Source organism: Tiliqua scincoides, chromosome 5 (genome assembly GCF_035046505.1).
Source record: "Tiliqua scincoides isolate rTilSci1 chromosome 5, rTilSci1.hap2, whole genome shotgun sequence".
NCBI lineage: Eukaryota > Metazoa > Chordata > Lepidosauria > Squamata > Scincidae > Tiliqua > Tiliqua scincoides.
Window position 1 is genome coordinate 30,743,204 of NC_089825.1, and position 18,923 is coordinate 30,762,126.

General features: G+C 42.5%; 1 protein-coding gene across 1 annotated transcript in view; it reads right to left on the reverse strand.

Annotated features, from left to right (window-relative positions):
• THSD7A (thrombospondin type 1 domain containing 7A) overlaps positions 1-18,923 on the reverse strand; it is a 251,866-nt gene that overhangs the window by 56,247 nt on the left and 176,696 nt on the right. The window contains exons 12-13 of the mRNA XM_066628571.1: positions 14,658-14,761; positions 1,611-1,805 (exon numbers count right to left, since the gene is read on the reverse strand). Of these exons, the coding sequence (XP_066484668.1) occupies positions 1,611-1,805; positions 14,658-14,761 (299 nt within the window). The remainder of the gene's footprint in view (positions 1-1,610; positions 1,806-14,657; positions 14,762-18,923) is intronic.

The following is an 18,923-nucleotide window of genomic DNA, read 5'->3' on the forward strand; positions in this document are numbered from 1 at the left end:
TGTTTCTGAAGTCAGTGTATATAATAACACAGTGTATATAATACTAATATATAATACTATAATTGAATAGCTGGATAGTATTTGTGAAGTTTCACACAAATAAAAAAAAAAGTTGAATGTTCAAACAAAAACACTGTTGTGAAAAAATATCTTTCCACTGTAACACAGACAGTCAATCCTTCTGTCGCTGAAGCCAAGCAGATTGCACGTATTATTTCTAACTATCATGGCAGATGGAGCATCAACTCTTTCTAGGGTATGTGGGCACTAAAGCAGTATCAATAATAAATGATACTTAGTTCCTCAGTATGAACTCAGTTCCTTCTAGGTCATTTGCATTTTGCTCAGGGGATGACACTGACAAAAAAAACGACATTCAAATAATGCTATGTACCTTTTGGGATGAAAAGCATTAAGTAGAGGCCACCTGCAAGACCTCTGTTGCCTACCATCAACTTTTCAAATTTTCTTCCATGAAAGAAAGAAGAGGAATAGGTTCTCAAATAATTACATTTATTTTGATGCAACCCCTTGATTGCCTGATGTCAAGGACAGTGTAGGTATGCAATATAAATCCAAACCTTGTGAAGTATGTCTAATTTTACAGCTTATTCCACACAATTTAGTGAAGTTCTTGGACAATAGAGGTCACTTTGTTCCTAGTGATCCCTAGTTTTTTTTGCTATTGTTCAACGTAGGGCTGGCCTTAGGAGCTGTGGGGCCCAACTGGAAACACTGCTTGCAGGGCCCCAGATTCACAGCCAAAGTTGGTAATATCTTAGAGATACCAATAAAATTTATTCTAGATTTTATATCTCTATGGTAACCAAAATGCGCACTTAAAAAGTGCATGTGAGGAGGGAAGCAATCCAAAGGTGCAGTTGGGCTGGCACAAGTCGTAAAGCACTTTTCCTGCCGATGCAACAGCACTTTGGTTGGCGCAAGGGACTTGCGGTGACCTCCCTGTGCCAATGCGGACCCTGTGGAGGGTGAGTTTGCGCCGGCTGGATTTGGCCTGCACAGGGATCTAGAGGGGGTGTGCGGAGGGCAGGGAAGAGGCGGGAGGGAGGCGTTGTGGGGCAGAGGGTGGGCAGGCGTTCCCAGGAGCAGACAGGGAGCAGGAGGCAGGGACAGGACCCAGCAGTTATGCTGGATCCTAGCCCTGTTCCCAGACAGCCTGGAGCAGTTCTGGGTTGTTTGGATTTGCGCTGCCGACTGAGACGGTGCAGATCCAAGTAACACCATTCGGACTGTAGTGGCTCTCCCCAGGGTAAGGGGAAAAGATCCCCCTTGACTCAGGGCAAGCCTTTGGCTGCATGAAACTTGCGCTGGACACAGTGTAGGCCCAGTGGCCTGCCTGCTCCAGCACAAGTTAGGATTGCGCTGTTAATGTTCCAAATGGATCTAAGCACATGTTAATATAGAATTGCATACAAGACTAGAATAGATTAATGTAGCACGGGGCCCATTAGGTGTGGGGTCTGACTGGAAGCAACTGATTCAATGGGCTTAAAGCTGGCCCTGGTTCAACATGTATCAATAGTTTCATGGTGTTCAGATAGCAGCAAAGTCAATAAGGATGTTTCTCTTGGTAACCTCTCCACACTTACCTATAAGAGATCGCTTCCTTGTTCTAACAGCTCCGCAATCCCCGTTGCAGGAAGTAAACTTTGACCAGTTTGTGAACTGACAATCATCCTGGCAAGGGATTTGGCACACTTGGGTTAAGGGTGGCAAAGAGTCGGCATACTTAAGGCACTCATTTATGTCAGCCTGTCCACCGTCTTGCTTGCGACAAGTAATTGCTGGAAGCAGAAAAGCAAAAAAAATTATCACTAGTAGTCAATAGTCCTTTTGCTTGTAAATATGGCAGCTAACCACAATCACCCACATATGAAATTCCCGCACAATCAGGCAGTAGCGTATACCAAGCAATGTGTTTGTGAATAAGAGCACAACTCTTGGGGGCTCTGAATTTGTTTTTTCATTTTAGAAAACACAAAATACTGCATCGTTCTAATGCGATTTGGATTGGCAAGTGACACAAATAACGCAGCATAGAAATACAAAGCAAGCCTTTCAGCGGAAGAAGGAAGAATACCATCTCTTAGTGTGCTGCAATTTTGTGCATTATTTAACTGCTTTATATTACTAACCTCACCATATAATGGATTTTCCACAATATAATGGGGAGAGGAGCCACATTCCTATTCTAAATACACTATAATTATGTTCATGCCCAGTTCTGAAAATGTGAAAAGATAAAACTTCTTCTGAGAAATATGTTTTCTCCATAGGGAAGATAGAAATGTTCATTTGGAAACACTGAACATTTCCATTAAACCTCCACAAAAAACGAAACAGAAATTATTCTCTCCAACTATGTCTTAAAGGAGCTATAAAGGAGGATACCAAAACTGGTATCTTAAATTAGAAATACATACCTGTAAAACTATATTAGGCTTGAAAGAATCTCCTGAGATTTAATTCATTAATGCTATATAGAAATAGATTGTTGTTTATATTGTGGTGTTTATTTGTTTTTGTTTTTTAAAAGTCTATAATTGTAAGCCACCTTGGGCATCTGATCCAGCAGAGGAAAGGTGGGGTATAAATGTTTTAAATAAATGAATAACATACATTGTTTCAGATAAGCGCATTCTAGGCTTTCTTAAAGCTCAAATAAAATACAGGCATCTTCCGCTTCACAACATTCCACTTAATGACAGACCGCATATATGACAGTGATCAAAGCACAAAAAAGAGGTTCTTAATGAGGCAGTCAGGACTCCCATAACCTGCAGCAGAGTGTCTGTTTACACAACAAAGAAGCCCTTAATGCAAAGAAGATGCAATCTATCTCCAGTAACCTGTGCAGACAACTAGTTTCTTGCAGGGAGTGTCTGTTTACACAACAAAGGCATTAAACTGAATGTTCACTTAACAACTAATCACATAGCAATGGGGATGGGAGAACATCCCCGTCGTTAAGTGGCGCACACCTGTATTTCAATAAGAGAACTTGAATATGATCCTAAACTTCATCCAGCTTTTGCTCAATAGTTATATAGCCTGATTCTATAAATGTTTACTTAGAAGTGCATGAGATAACTTATATTGAATGTATATAAAGAGAGTTCCTTTTGAATCAAATGAAAAAGCTTACTTAAATCACAAGTTTTCCTTCTCTTATATGTATGGTAAGTTATAAGATCAAAATAGTGGTTGGTTATGATTTTGCTTTTACCCCATCATCAGAAAACTGAATATCTCCCTAGTAAGTATTATAATTGTGACTCCTTGAAAATTTTTTATTTATAGCTCAGGACAGCAAAGCCAGCTCCTAACCTTGACCCTCACAGTTACCAGAATAACAAATACTATTTCACTGTCACCAAACCCAGTTAATTGGCTTGAGATTAATTTCTACTGCGTGGTGACAAAACTACACATATCTGAGGGTATGAACTGTGCATTTCTAAATGGTAAAGTGACAGCAATAAACCTACTGATATAGTAGTATCACCAAGAAAGCAATACAATAAATGTGGGTCACAAATGTGCAAGTGGTACACAAAGGACCCTTTAAGGATGAATATGAATGGAGGATCATGTAGGGTCTTTGCTCTTTCCACATTTATAACTGAAATATACTGTTTTGCCTTCAAGGCACAATCTGAAATAGTGTAGCATGAAGGGGACCATGAGGAATTCAGAGGGTTATAACCGAATCTGTATTGCATCTGCCATGCAAGCGTCATCCAGAAATAGATTCTATCTCCCAGTAAGCAATTATAACTGCTAGTAGAGAACATCTTGGAATGGTTGTTGCGGACATACATGAGAAACCAAGTTGACTATCAGTCTGTGTTTTCTATAATTCATTCTGAAACCCATAAAATATCTCATTACCAGACTGTCTTGGATATACTATGATCAAATCTAAAAATTACTCCTACTATGTATAAATATATGAGGGGACATAATAATTGAGGTGGATCATTATTATGTGAGCTGTTTGGACTAAAGATGCATGAGAAGTTTGGTGGATACAGAAAGGTATCCACCAAAGGCGAGGCTCAGTGCAGCTAGGTAAGTATCCTGGGGGTGGTGTGATGCGGGGAGGCGGCATTAAGAACCTGCACCCTGGGGTGACACAGGGGCCAAGTCCATAACTGTCTTTCCTTTTGTTTCTTGGAAGATATCTCAAGGTGTTTCAAAGAGGAAATGCTCGTCCTTTTCTAAAACAGCATCATTGCACAGGATGGACAGGCAGACAAAGTACACCAGTACCTTAAGAGAGAATCATAGAGATTTGAAGAGTAGATAAACTCCACAAGGTCAGCCAGTCTGGCATTCCCAAACACCGCTTTGGTGGAAATATGACCTTGTCTCATATGGAGCAATTCTTAACATCACAAATTCTATGCAAATAAGAACTCACAGAATAACTCTATCATGGATCAAATGATGTGAATACGTGAAACCTCACAATGCAAACTGCACACATGGAAACATTTGCAAATGATTATCAGAGTATCATCTAGACTAGAACATCTAAAGCTAGTTATTAGGTTAAGATGCCTCTATGAAAATGGAAAGGGGGGGTAAGCCTAAATCAAAGGTCTTTAGCCCTGTTCTCACTTCCAGTACTGACAATGATTGAATGCATGGTGATAAAGAACATGAAAGATTGACCCTGTTGGCTCCATCCTGTACTGTGAGTTCAGAAGACAGTGAGAATTGCATCTAGCATTCCAGTCTCACTTTCACTGCACCTGCAAAGGTGGGGGTGGAGTCAGCAGGCACAATCATACCCCCCCCCCATTCAATCAATGCCTGTACAACGAAAGTGTGGACAGAGCTGTAATGTTGAAAAAGTTTAATTGTGCCTAATGCTCGGCACGTGGGGAAAAGCTCTAAAGTTCTTTTAGATCTGATTCACATGTCATTTATTTCACAACACAGTGACTTTTTGGTATGCAAAGGCAGAAAGCTGCAGTATGCTTATTTTGTAAATGGGGGTCATTGCGTATACAGCCACTCTGCCAGCCTCTGTGCAAAGATATGCTGGGCACATGGTTGCCTAACAAGTGATGAATCCAGAAGAACAGGTCCCATGCAGAAGATCTCCCTCACAAATATGCCAAGAAGTCATCTTTGTCATTAGAAAAATTACATGTTCCCTCTAACAAGTGAACAGTGCTTTACTCACATCTTACAAAGGGCACCTGGGACCAAAAATCAGTCTCTTATCACACAATGCCAGACTAATTAATCTCTCCCGCTCACAGCAAATTGATTACAGTTTTTATCAGCAAGAATAACATATATGATTATTCTGGATTCTGTACTTGTAAAACACAAGGATATATTTGCCAGTAAAATCAAATTTAACACAGCTTCAGTTCACTTAACACATTATTTAACACTTGGGGTCTTCCAGAAGATTGATATGGAATGAAATTGCATTTTAGATTTTGCAGACAAAAAGCCTTGATATAATTAAAGCTTATAGCATAGCTTGAACTACACCATAAGGGGCCATAAGCTGATATGTTATCGTTGTGGGGTTAATTAAATACAAAGTCTGCTCAATTTATACGAATAAGGCCCAAATCCTAACCCACTTTCCAGCACTGGCATAGCTGTGCCAATGGGACGTGTGCTGCATCCTGCAGTTGGGCGGCACTCACAGAGGCTTCCTCAAAGTAAGGGAATGTTTGTGTCCTTACCAAGGATCTGCATTGCCCTTGTGTTGGTGCTGGAAAGTGGGTTAAGATTGTGCCCTAAGTGACATTTTATGGTGCCTTTTTAAAAACAATAAATACATAAAGTACACAGATCATGCACCAGCACATTATACAACTTCAGAAGGACTGTGAACCTATGGCAGTGAACCTATGGCATTTTATTGCACTATTTATTATGGGACATGCTATCTGCTTTTGGCCAGATAAAAACAATGCCATTCAGTGTTCACTGTCATTCTCTCTTACATTCAAAGCAAGTAGTTCATGAGCACTCTGTTTCCTTTAATGCTTACATCTACACTTGAAAAACCTTGAAGCAAGTTGAACATGCTATGAAGAAACTCTACAGGAGCCAATGTCTTTTAACAAAAAGCTGCTGAAGAATGTTTGTGTTTCTCCAAATCCTACCTACTAACAAAAAGCCTTACAATACACAATTGTGCAGCCATTTCTTTCTTATTCAGGTTTTAAATTGTAAAAGACAAAAAGGCAATTTTTCTGTGAAATTTGGGTTTAAAGTACCATCACTTTCACATCTTGCTGTTGCTTCCTAAGCTTTTCTTAAAGAATTGTTTAATAGTTAAGTTCCATTGCTCATTGCCCATTTCTTTTCTCAATTTCTCATTGATCATTTCTCAATTTCTTAACAATGTTCTGGTTACAATTTGTACTATTAATTACTATTCATTTTCATAGTCATTTGAACCATTCTAGGAACTGCTGATCTCTGTGTCATTTTGACGTACTCCAAGATAAAACTGAGGGCACAATCCTAACCAAATTTCCAGCACCGAGGTAAGGGCAATGCAGCTCCAAGGTAAGGGAACAAACATTGCCTTACCTTAAAGAGGCCTCCATGACTGCCCCCAGCTGCAGGATGCAACACATGCCCCACTAACACAGCTACGCCAGTGCTGGAAAGTTGGTTAGGATTGCGCCCTGAAAAGTAAAATACACCTGAAGCTGATAATTTTATGCAAGCCACTACTGTAAAAATGGACTTCACTAAACTTGGTTGTTTACATGTTACAAAATACTCCCAAATCATGGACATGCCCAGATACTCTTTCACAAATTGAGGAATGCCTGTGCATTCAGAGTATATTGTGAAACAGGGACAAAAAACAGGGGCTCTTTTAACTAAGACCTGCTGGATTTGTATAAATGTAGATATGGTTTATTTTTGGCTATCGGGTACTTGATTTGATCTAGAAGAGTTGAGAAGTGTGCGCAATCAGAAGTGAAGGTGCCTTGTCTTCCATGTTTAATCACCCATTCCATCATTTCTGCACCTTCACCTTCACTGCACTATAGTGTAGTGGCACTAAGAACATAAGAACAGCCCCACTGGATCTGGTCATAGGCCCATCTAGTCTAGCTTCCTGTATCTCACAGCTGCCCACCAAATGCCCCAGGGAGCACACCAGATAACAAGAGACCTCATCCTGGTGCCCTCCCTTGCATCTGGCATTCTGACATAACCCATTTCTAAAATCAGAAGGTTGTGTATACACATCATGGCTTGTACCCCATAATGGATTTTTCCTCCAGAAACTTGTCCAATCCCCTTTTAAAGGCGTCTAGGCTAGACGCCAGCACCACATCCTGTGGCAAGGAGTTCCACAGACCAACCACACGCTGAGTAAAGAAATATTTTCTTTTGTCTGTCCTAACCCGCCCAACACTCAACTTTAGTGGATGTCCCCTGGTTCTGGTATTATGTGAGAGTGTAAAGAGCATCTCCCTATCCACTCTGTCTATCCCCTGCATAATTTTGTATGCCTCAATCATGTCCCCCTCAGGCGTCTCTTTTCTAGGCTGAAGAGGCCCAAATGCCGTAGCCTTTCCTCATAAGGAAGGTGCCCCAGCCCAGTAATCATCTTTGTCGCTCTCTTTTGCACCTTTTCCATTTCTACTATGTCTTTTTTGAGATGCGGCGACCAGAACTGGACACAATACTCCAGGTGTGGCCTTATCATAGATTTGTACATTATAATACTAGCCGTTTTGTTCTCAATACCCTTCTATTATAATACTAGCTGTTTTGTTCTCAATACCCTTCCTAATGATCCCAAGCATAGAATTGGCCTTCTTCACTGCCGTTGCACATTGGATCGATACTTTCATCGACCTGTCCACCACCACCCCAAGATCTCTCTCCTGATCTGTCACAGACAGTTCAGAACCCATCAGCCTATATCTAAAGTTTTGATTTTTTGCCCCAATGTGCATGACTTTACACTTACTGACATTGAAGTGCATCTGCCATTTTGCTGCCCATTCTGCCAGTCTGGAGAGATCCTTCTGGAGCTCCTCACAATCACTTCTGGTCTTCACCACTCGGAAAAATTTGGTGTCGTCTGCAAACTTTGCAACCTCACTGCTCAACCCTGTCTCCAGGTCATTTATGAAGAGGTTGAAAAGCACCAGTCCCAGAACAGATCCTTGGGGCACACCGCTTTTCACCTCTCTCCATTGTGAGAATTGCCCATTGACACCCACTCTCTGCTTCCTGGCCTCCAACCAATTCTCAATCCATGAGAACTATGGATTCTGAATGACACTATGCTTCTGAATGACAGGCTCAAAGGAGCAACAGCAAGAAAATGGGTATATTTGCTCATATGCTGCTTGTTGGATAGAAGGAACTTGTTGGTCACTATAGGAACAAATGATATGCCACATGGGCTTTTGACCAATGCAGCATGGCTCTTCCTATGTTTGCATGTTCTCTTTCCAAGTAAATCAATTTTTTTTTTACATCTTTGTTTGTGTTGTCTGAAAGCAAACCAGAAATGCAATTCCAGCACAGATACTGCCTTCTGCTGGGTAGTTTTCCAGAAATAGAGACTAAGGGCACAATCCTAACCAACTTTCCAGCACTGACCTAGCCACAATGCAGGCCCCAAGGTAAGGTAACAAACATGCCCTTACCTTGAGGAGGCCCCCTTGACTGCCTCCTCACTGCAGGACGCAGTGCACACAACATTGGCACAGCTATGTCAGTGCCTGAAAGGTTAGGATTGCACCCTAAACCTCTTCATGGTCCAGAACAGAGTTGCACAGACATTCACCATTTTACAGCACTATGAGACAGAAAAGCACTTCAGCTCAAGTGAAATCACCTCTGAGATCAAGTCCCTGCTGCATGGTTACATGAAACATAAACAAAGGACAGACTCCAGCACAAGTCCCAGGCTCAGCTCCAGAGAGGTTCACGACCAAAATAGCAAGTCGTTTGTAGGTCAGGCACGACATGCTGTGGAGGAGGCAACGTCAAGGGAACACTAAACCTGCACTGTTTGTCACTCCACTTCTTTCAACCTGGAATTTCAGGCCATCTCTTACAAGATTGCCAGAGGTCGTATGTTCTTAAGAATACATGTGGCTGTACAGATAAAGCTCTTTAGTTTAAGATTCAGAAGTTAGCTAAGCCGTTTGAATGACAATCAAAATCTGTACTGAGATGTCCAGACCAGTGCAGTTTTAGTTCATAAATTGGGTCTTGACCTATGTGTCTTGACCTACATGCCCTAGTGTCTTGACCATACTCCTGACTTACCATTGCTTAGTAACATTTAAATTTCATTCCCCTGATTACAAATGACCATCATTTCCCTATTGTATGATGCCTGTTTTTAATCTTGTGCATGGAATATCATTAGTTTTATTTTGCTGTAGGTATCTACAGCTACACAGACAAGCAAAAGAAGGAAAGGGGAAAACATTAAAAGGAAGATGCTCTTTGAGAAGCCTAAAACAAATTTTACTTCATTTTGCCACAGTCCAAAGTTGTGACATGTTCATTTACACTGACATGATTTGCAATAAACAGGGCATTTCCATTAAACAGGGCATCTGGAATGATCAGAGCTGTCTTGGAGGATGAATCATTGTGCTTATTTTCTGATCCACACTGGCACCTTTGCAGTCACAAAAGCTTGGTGTGATTTTTTTTTAAAGCTGAAAAATGCAAGCATATTTAGTTGTTCATTATACAAGTAAGGTATGTGTGTGTTCTAATTACAGCAAGGGAAGTGTTCTGATCTGGCAAGGGAAGTTTCTTTCATATGTGTTTTGCTGGCTTCTGTCTCTTTACGTCTTCATTTAAAATTTCCAGCTATTTCAAGACAAATAACACTATCATCAAATATGAAGCACAGACTGTGCCCCCCTGTCATGAATATGTACAGTTTAGGCCTAGGAGCATGTAAAGCCTGAACCAAAGTAACCCAGTAACAGAGAAGTGGCTTGCAGTCCTAGCTGCAAGGAATTTACAACTCAATGGAAGGTGATAATGTAGCACCTAAACAGACAGAGAGGCGCCCATGGATCTCCAGTGGGGAGGGGAAGGACTAGCATCCAGCCCCACTTCGGGAAGATTCTGGCCCCAAGGGTCTCTGATTGGACAGTTTAAATGAGTACAGAGCCACCCCATCCTGTTAGCATGAGAAGGATAAGAACAAAGCCCAAAGGGGTGTCTTGGTCTTTTTGTCTTTGTCTTTTGGCGTGGGAGAGCCCGCCAGGGCCATGTGGCCTCATAGGTAACTTGGAGGAAAGATCTACAAAAGAAGCTTACCCACGTGAGAGTTAGGGAATAATAGAGATAGCCAGTTAGCTTTGTTATTTTAATGCTGATATGTTTCCTAGAAGTTTTATGCCTCTAGCATTTGCTGCCTTTATAACTTTATGTAACCCTATGTATTTAATAAAGTAAAAATCCTTTTACTAAGTTGTTTCATTGTCTGTTGGGGACAAAGGTTCAAAATCCTGCCTAGCCGTTCAGCAAGCTACCAAATCCTCATTGAGGACTAGTAACTTGAGGACTGAGGCTTTAATTAAAGAAAGTGTTCAGTGCCTGCAAGGGATAGAATTAAGCCTAGAGGGTCTGAGTGTCCCTGGACTGAGACACTGGCACATACAGGGTGGTGGCAGTACTACCGAACAGGGGTCTTTGAGGGCTCTAGGGTTCAAGAACCAAGAACTCTGAGCACCCCAAAACCCTGGCAGTTTACGACACCCCCCAAAATCAAGCATGATTGAGGTATGTCCATCACATCATGTACCTTGTAACGACTACAATTGCAGGCATCTGCCACTTAACAACAGTTCGCTTAATAACGGACCACATATATGATGGTGGTCAAAGCACAATAAAGATGCTCTTAAGGAGGCAATAGCATCTCCCATAGCATGTAGCAGAATGTCTATTTACACAACAAAGGCAATAGATTGGATTGAAAGTTCACTTAATGACCTAACCCCATAACAATGGGGATAGGAGAACGTATCCTCATCATTAAGTGGCACACACCTGTATATTATGATGCTAGTGTTGCTGGTATGGGAGGAATAGTGACTCTAGTGAAAAGGCATTTCTGGAATAGTTTAGCCCTCATCTGCTGAACAAGAATAAAGAATCTCCAACCACCAATCCATGGTTAAGATTAGAATTACATGAGCTACTAAAAAGAAATACAGTTTCAGTCCTGAGGCTAGCAACTAGCAAACCACAATATTTGAGAGTCTCCTATATATGCAGGCCTGTGCCTACCAGAGATAAGGTAATTGTTCATCAACTCAATAAGAGAATTTCATGTGCTAGTACTATTCAATCCAGGATTATTAGATCAAAAATAACTGTTTATCATGAAGTCTCTGCACTGACAGGAGATATCATAAATGTACTCAGTAGAAAAATGACCTATAAAGTACTAGGTATAATATAACATTAGAACCACTGCAATACCAAAGAAAAGAAAGAGGTGCAGAACTGACCATCCATAGCCAGCACTGCATTTATATTTATTTTATTGGTATTAAAATGTATGTTAAGCAGCACAAAAGGAAATCATCCCATACAGGACTGTAGGAATAAAATGGTTCTTACCAGCTTAGCAGACTGAGAGCCCAAACCTGAGCAATTAGCACAGGTCCACCGCCGGTGCCGAGAGCTGCAAATATGCCTTAAGGCATGTCTGTAGCCCTCAGCGCTGGTCCAGCTCCGGTGCTACACCGCTACTTGGTGGTCGCCTGAACCGCTGGGTGGTTTAGAGATAGGTGGGGGCGGGGGGGAGGTGTTCTGGGGCGGGGAGAGGCAGGCAGAGGGTGGGGAGAGGGCGGGGAGAGGGCAGGGAGGAGGCAGCGGGGAGGGAGGGAGGCGAGACTAGAGGAGCGCTGCTCCTCCACATCCAGAACCTCCATGCTGGGCCATGGCTCTTGATTCTACGGCGACCCAAGGGTTGGTGTAGAATCAAGTAGCCCCATTGCAGAGCTACTTGCCTTACCCGGGGGAAGGAGACAAAAGTCCCCTTCCCCAGAGGATCTGCTGGCCGCCACCCTGTTTTGCATAGGATGCTGCGGCAACAATTTTGGCGCTGTGGCAATCCAGAGCAATCAGCAGTTCAGAATTGGGCTGAGGGTCCAATTCTATCCAACATTCCAGTGCCAATGCAGACACAAGAGAAGGTTATCTTGAGAAGGCTATCTTGACTGCCCCTCCACTGCAGCATGCAGTTCACACCCCATTGGCTAAGCTGCTTATGTGCTAGAAAGTTGGATAGGATTTGACCCAAAAAAGTCAGCAGGAAAGCGTAGTGTCCCAAGGGAAGGAGTTCAGAGTTTGGCTGCTATAACTGAGATGGCTTCGCTCTCTGTACTCTGTCCATGCAGCAATGTTTTGATACTGCATCTCTGTCTCATGTCTCTACCTCCCAACTTCTGGCGCCTCAGGATTATCATATGTGTCTCTGCATTCTACTCCATTGCCTAACTATTCTTTCCTTATGCAACAGCTAAGAGCAGGGGGTGTTGGCTCTCCTGGGACTCCAACCATTGCTACTGGTTATGAAACACTCATGAGAATCTCTTTCGTTTTTCAGGACTGCACTACTGCCACAGGTGACTGAACATGGGTCCTCTGCAGTGTCTCACTGTAGAGCCTAAGGAAAGGTTATGTTCTGTCAGGACCCTGCTCCGTGAAGTTTTGTTGGTGTTTCCAAGAACTAGCGGAGGTGTTATTGGGAAGGACTGTGCCATCACTGCTTTACAAGGACAGGCTTGGCATTTGGCCCTTGTCGAACCATTATCATTGGTATGGCATTGCCAGGACAGGCTTATGATATGACAGACGTTGCACCAGTGTGCTTGTGACATCAGCATGGCATCCGAATAGGACCGGGCCATTAATCTCCTCAAGCATAGAACATATGCTACCACCTAGAACAGTGTTTCTCAACGTTTACCCTCCACTATACCACTTCACACGGTCCACCTATTCAAAGTACACCGGAAGTAACACCATTGCCAGTTACCTCTGGGTTGGGAGGCCAGATGCGATGCGACAATCACCAGTCGGGGGATGGGAGCTCAGAGGGGATGGGAGGCCTTTTACAAGTGCAGAAAAGTATGCTTTGGTGCTCTGCCTGCTGAGCCAAGCCTCCTACCGCTGTCTGTTGTGTCACATTCCTGGTCTCACTGCTGGGAGGCAGGGATCCAGCAAGTACCACCAGTCACCACCTCAAGTACCACTAGTGGTACCCATACTACTGGTTGAGAAACACTGACCTAGAACCTTGCATGTGATATCTGTAGCTTCTCTTTTCCTACAAGCTCTTCTGTATGCTCCTAATTTTAAGCTTTTTATTACAAACAGGAATTTCTCCTCTCACTAGAGAGATATATCTCCTAAAGTTCAGATCTGATAGATAGAACATAGATTTTCCATTAGGTTAATGTAGTTAAACAGAAATGTCAATTATGGTTTCACACTGAATTCATTACTCTTCAAAATACCTTGGCCTATAAATGATACCGCCACAATTACATGAAATCATTTGGCTCTCAATTTCCAAAGCTACTTGAAGACTGTGACAGAGTGGAAAGTGATTGTCTATCTTTCTGAACCTTTCAGGTGGACAAGAGGGCAGCTGCACTCCCAGTCTCCAACCATACACCCCAACTACAATCAACTACAACTACAAAGTAGGCCCACATGTTAAGATAAGAAAAGCCACATAGCTGAACCCAGTACCAAATCTATAAATGCCTATTTCTACAATCAAACAAGAAAATCCGGTCCTATGACAGAATTGTCCTGTCCTATGCAAATCCTATGACTAGCTTTACAAGCAAGTTTGCAGTCCTCATGGCTACGTCAACAAACTTGAAAGATCATGTGTAATGTCTGGTGAAATACCTGAAACCAAAAAGGAGCTGATTAGTATTTCTAGGGTTAGAGCCTACCTATTATTAACAAGACCAGAATAAATTATGCTAAATAAGCAAGTATATGCACATTTAAATTACCGTCAGCCTGCATCTTCTGTGTGGGTTACACTCCAAGATCAGTGTGTAAAACCAAAAATGCGTACAGTCAAAACTCCCTTAAAGCCAAGAAATACGTACCATCACTTTAAGAACTAAAAGCACAGAATGAGAGACGCAAGAACTGAGAGAACAGTAGCTTCATTCTCCCATTTAAGGCTTCCTCCAGGGCATAAATAGAGTAACTGTATCTAAATACCTGCGTGGCAATGTAGCAGCATCAGCACAACTTCCACTGTACCCTATGGGGGATTTTTGGCTGCTGGAGGTCTTCTTGGGGTAGGGGGACATTTGTTTCCTTGTCTTGCAGTAAGTTGCTGCAACTGCTAAGGGGCAAGTTGGACTTACACCAGAGATATCCCTGGCACAAGTCCGCATTACTCCATGCAGGCAGATCAGGCCCAGGAAGGGAGTCAGGATTAGGTATGTAACACTGCCACCGAACCTGCCCCCCTCTGGGCCCAATCTACCCATCTCCCACCCTATCTCCTTCCCATTTCCACAAAGTTTTAGAACGCCGCTTACACAAAACAACACCCAATTGTAACAACTACCGTAAATTACTACAATGATTCTAACCTCTTGCTTGCAGACCGGGACCACATGTTTCCTGGGCACCTGGACTGTCTTGGCGAACATACCATGGTACTAGTTGACACCTGCGCCATTTGTGTGTCTTCCACCTGCAGAGGAAAAAATTAACACATGAAAAACATATGCTTCAGAACTTGCTCTGAGCAGCTGCCAATACTGCCCCCTTCCCAGCCTTTATCTGCCCCCCTCCCCTCCCCGCTCCATTCTCTGCCCTGTTCCTCTCTGCCACCCTATTCCACTCACCCGCTTCCTCTCTCCCACGCTGTCTTACTGGTACTGGGAGTTGTGGGTGGGCTGCTGGCATGCAGCCTCGGCCAATCATCACATATAGCCACAGCCCAACTGCGCAAAACAGCGCCTTGCGTTTTACAACAGCCATAAAGGACCGTGTGCTGCTGAAATGCTGGAATCCTGCCATTTAATATTTCTGAAAAACATTAAATGGCAGGAGCTTGAACAAAGCCAACATTTAAATTATCAATATAAATGTTTACAGAAATATTCACCTACTGCACTCAATTATTTATTGCTTTTTATATATTTATTCTAACACCTATGGCTATCTGTCTCATACATAAACATTTTCACACAAAAGGCTACTCATAACCATATGCTCTGTGCTGCTCATATATATATGTTGGCAACCTTCAGTCTCGAAAGACTATGGTATCGCGCTCTGAATGGTGGTTCTGGAACAGCGTCTAGTGTGCTGCTCAACAGCTTTCACAAAAATAGACTGTGCAAAATTCTCTCCCCCAAGTTTTCATTTTTGAAACAGCTGAATTCTTTCCAAAGAGAACCTGCCATATATAACACAATTTTACATCCAACTTGGAAAAGAATACACACAGTGCAATATATAGATAGAATGGCTATTATCCTTCTCCTCAGTCAGTCATCCCAACAGGAACTGTTCTGGATGAAGAAAAAAATTACTGTGGGTATGTATAGCTTCTCCAATTTGGTAGCGACAGCAAAAGGTAGTAACAGTCTAGCGATGTATAGCTCTACACATGTAGAACTCACACTGCCAAGCATTCAGGTGAGCTGATTACCACATGCTTATTCCTAAACCAAAACAAGAGGCAGGCACCAGAAGTCTATACTCATATGAATCTGACTGAAATTGAGTCAGACCATTGGTCCATCCACACAGTATGGTCTACAGACAGAGTAGCTCTCCAGTTTCAAGCATAGGTCTTTCCCAAGCCTACTGAAGATGCCAAAAATGAATCTGGGGCCTTCTACATACAAAGCAGACATTCGACCACTGTGCTATGGCCCTTCCCAAATATGCTCAATTCACATGTTGTGGCCTCCCACAGCAACAAACATTCTGGGGGGGGGGGGCGGCTAAGGTCTCATAGACAGTGATCAGCAGTGATGGAGACGGCATGGGAAAGGGGAAAAGAACCCAGGGAAAGAAAGGAAGACAGGCATTCGTGTGACCCTGACCAGGGAACCACAGGATGAGCAACTAGTTGCCCCCACTCCTCAAACCAAGCCCTCTATTGATGTGACCTATTTCCCTTCTTTGAATAAATAAAATGAAAGCAGCAATTTGGAGTGCTGTGAGTACATCCATGCACAGGAGAGTCATTTCCAAGCTCTTATTGTATGGACCTGCCCCCTTTAGAAGTGGTGGAGGGGTGCAGGGCTCCCCCATATTCTTCAAGTCAGCAAAGACTATTCTAGGGGCAAGCAGGTCTCAAATACTAGATCTCCCCGCATGCACAGACAGAAAAGGCCACCAAACAAAACAAAACCTAGAGGTTTGCTCTCTTGATAGTTTCCAAGAGAATTTAAGAACCCATATGATTACAACCCACCTAGGTAAATAAGAAACACATAGGGATAACCAAGCATTGCATCTGAGGGCACATTCACACTTAACATCCCAACAGCCGTTTACTCCAGTAGTACCTTAAGCAGTAAAGTTAATCTCTTCTGTATACTTTATATTGCTAAGCGATAGACGTAAACTACTTCTATTTATTGTGGTGCTTCTACACCTAACAAAAGTACTTAACTGCTGAACTACAACCATTTGAGAAGTTAGGTGCAAACAGCAAAGACAAACTCTTAAGTGTTGCTCTAGAGCAGGGGTCTCCAAACTTTTTGGCCAGAGGGCCACATCAAATATCCAGCATGCTGTTGAGGGCCGGAAAAAAAATTTAAATATAAAATTTAAATAAATAGAGATGGAACTCAGATGAGTGAGTGAATGAATGAATGGGCTCATTCACTCAACCTCTCTGACCCTCAGAACACCCTTCAGATACAACCAGAGGACAGCTCTGGTTATGTTCAATTGAGTGGACCAGAGGCTTTCAGGGGACAAGAGCCTGGCTGCAGGCCCGATAGAGGCTTGCTGCGGGCCGCATCTGGCCCCCAGGCCGCGGTTTGGAGACCCCTGCTCTACAGTGTCTGTAGTGTTGCACTTTTGGCAGTCATAAGCCCTGTGACTGAATCCTAAAACAGTCATCAGTTAGCTATGCAGTAATCTTCTAATGGATTTTAAGTGATATGTCTCTGGTAGATGATCAAGGTAACACATTACTTTCATAGCCTTTATTTATATTGCTATGCAATAAAGGCATTTCAGATGAGCTAAAAGAGGGATTGTTTTCTGAATTGGAGCTTTAGTTTCCATAAGAAAAAAACAACTATGAGGGATTCTCAGTTGTCAGGGTACAGGATATTTCCACAACACATTTGAATATTATGCATTTATTTCGAACATATATAAGCCATCCTTCAGCCCAAGGAACCCAGGGTGGTATACATATTAAAATTATAATAAAACAAAAACATGGATATCATATGAACACGACATGCACTCACTTTCAATCTAAAATTCCCTGATAAAGGATTACAATGCATTGTGGAAACATATTGTGGTGCCATTATCATGTCTTTGACCCTGCACAGTTCAGTTTGCACTAATCCTGCTATCAGGCCTGCTTTCCATAGCACCATGTGCCATAGAGTTGGGCATGCATGTGCCCAGCACGTGTTACAGAATCACAGATATTCATAAGGTTCTTGTGATAATAAAAGGAGGGGGAGACTTTACCATCACCCTGAGCAATTTGGAGGAAAGGAGGTAGTATATAAAGGGAATAACAACAACAACAACAACAACAACAACAACAACATGTAGACTACCTGAACTGGATGTACAACATGAGCACATCCAATCCTCAAAAGAAGACTTTGTAAACACACTTTGTTCACTATTGTTGTCAGCCCTGCTCTCACATACACTCATACGTGTTTACCGCTCACATGCACACACACACAATCTTGAACCTTGATTTGCCTGGTTCAAAATTAAACTCAATTGGACAAATTTAGAACTAGAGAGGCCAAAATGCAGTGTATGGTAGTTTTGGGAGCCATTCACTGAAAAGCAGAGCGAACAACCTCAAAGTGCCTCTAATGAAACTACTATTTCATTAGAAATAGTAATGAAATAGGCTAGCAGAAATAGAAATGGTAATAGAAATAGGCTAACAGGAACCACAAGACAGCATTTTCCAAAAGAATGTTATTAAGAGATATAGGAAAATGGAAAACATGGTTTGCATGTAAGACCTATTGCACAAAGGGTTAAGTGGTTGTGGGTGAAATAATATTTGTAAATAGCACCGCTTGGACTGGCATGGTTTAAAATGGAAGAAAAAAGAGAGAGTGAGAGCTGGGTTGCCAGCTGGGTTGAATTTCCTCCACCAGAGATAACCCAACAAGTGGGAAGGAGAGGATTAGCTGGAGCTATACAACCGACATCGGGTAATTGAGAGTTTTAGGATAGATGGAGAGTTGCTACAAGGTTAGAAAAAGAGAGAAGACAAGAAATAACCTATCCTTGGCCTGCTAAAGTAGAGTGGGATATGATGCGCTTCTGGAAAGTGTGACAGGGGTGCACAGCTTCAGGTCCTGGGGGAAAAGGCAAAATGCAGGCAAAAAGCTGTCCCTTGCTGGGCAGGGAGAGTAGCTTCTCTAGAAGTGAGGGTGGCTACTGAAGCAAGGGACTCTCCAAACAGGAAAAACCTCACCAAAAACAGACAGGGTGGAAGTCTCTATTGGAGGGAGAATGGAAAAGCTTTGCCACCATTACACTGGGATGGGTAAACTGGGGGCACAGCAGGTCATGTTTTGGAGATTGTGGCAGTAGACGAAGGTGATACACAGATGTCCCACAGCGCTCCAGCTTTCCATTTCAGCCTGTGGCTCTTCATTAGCATAAAC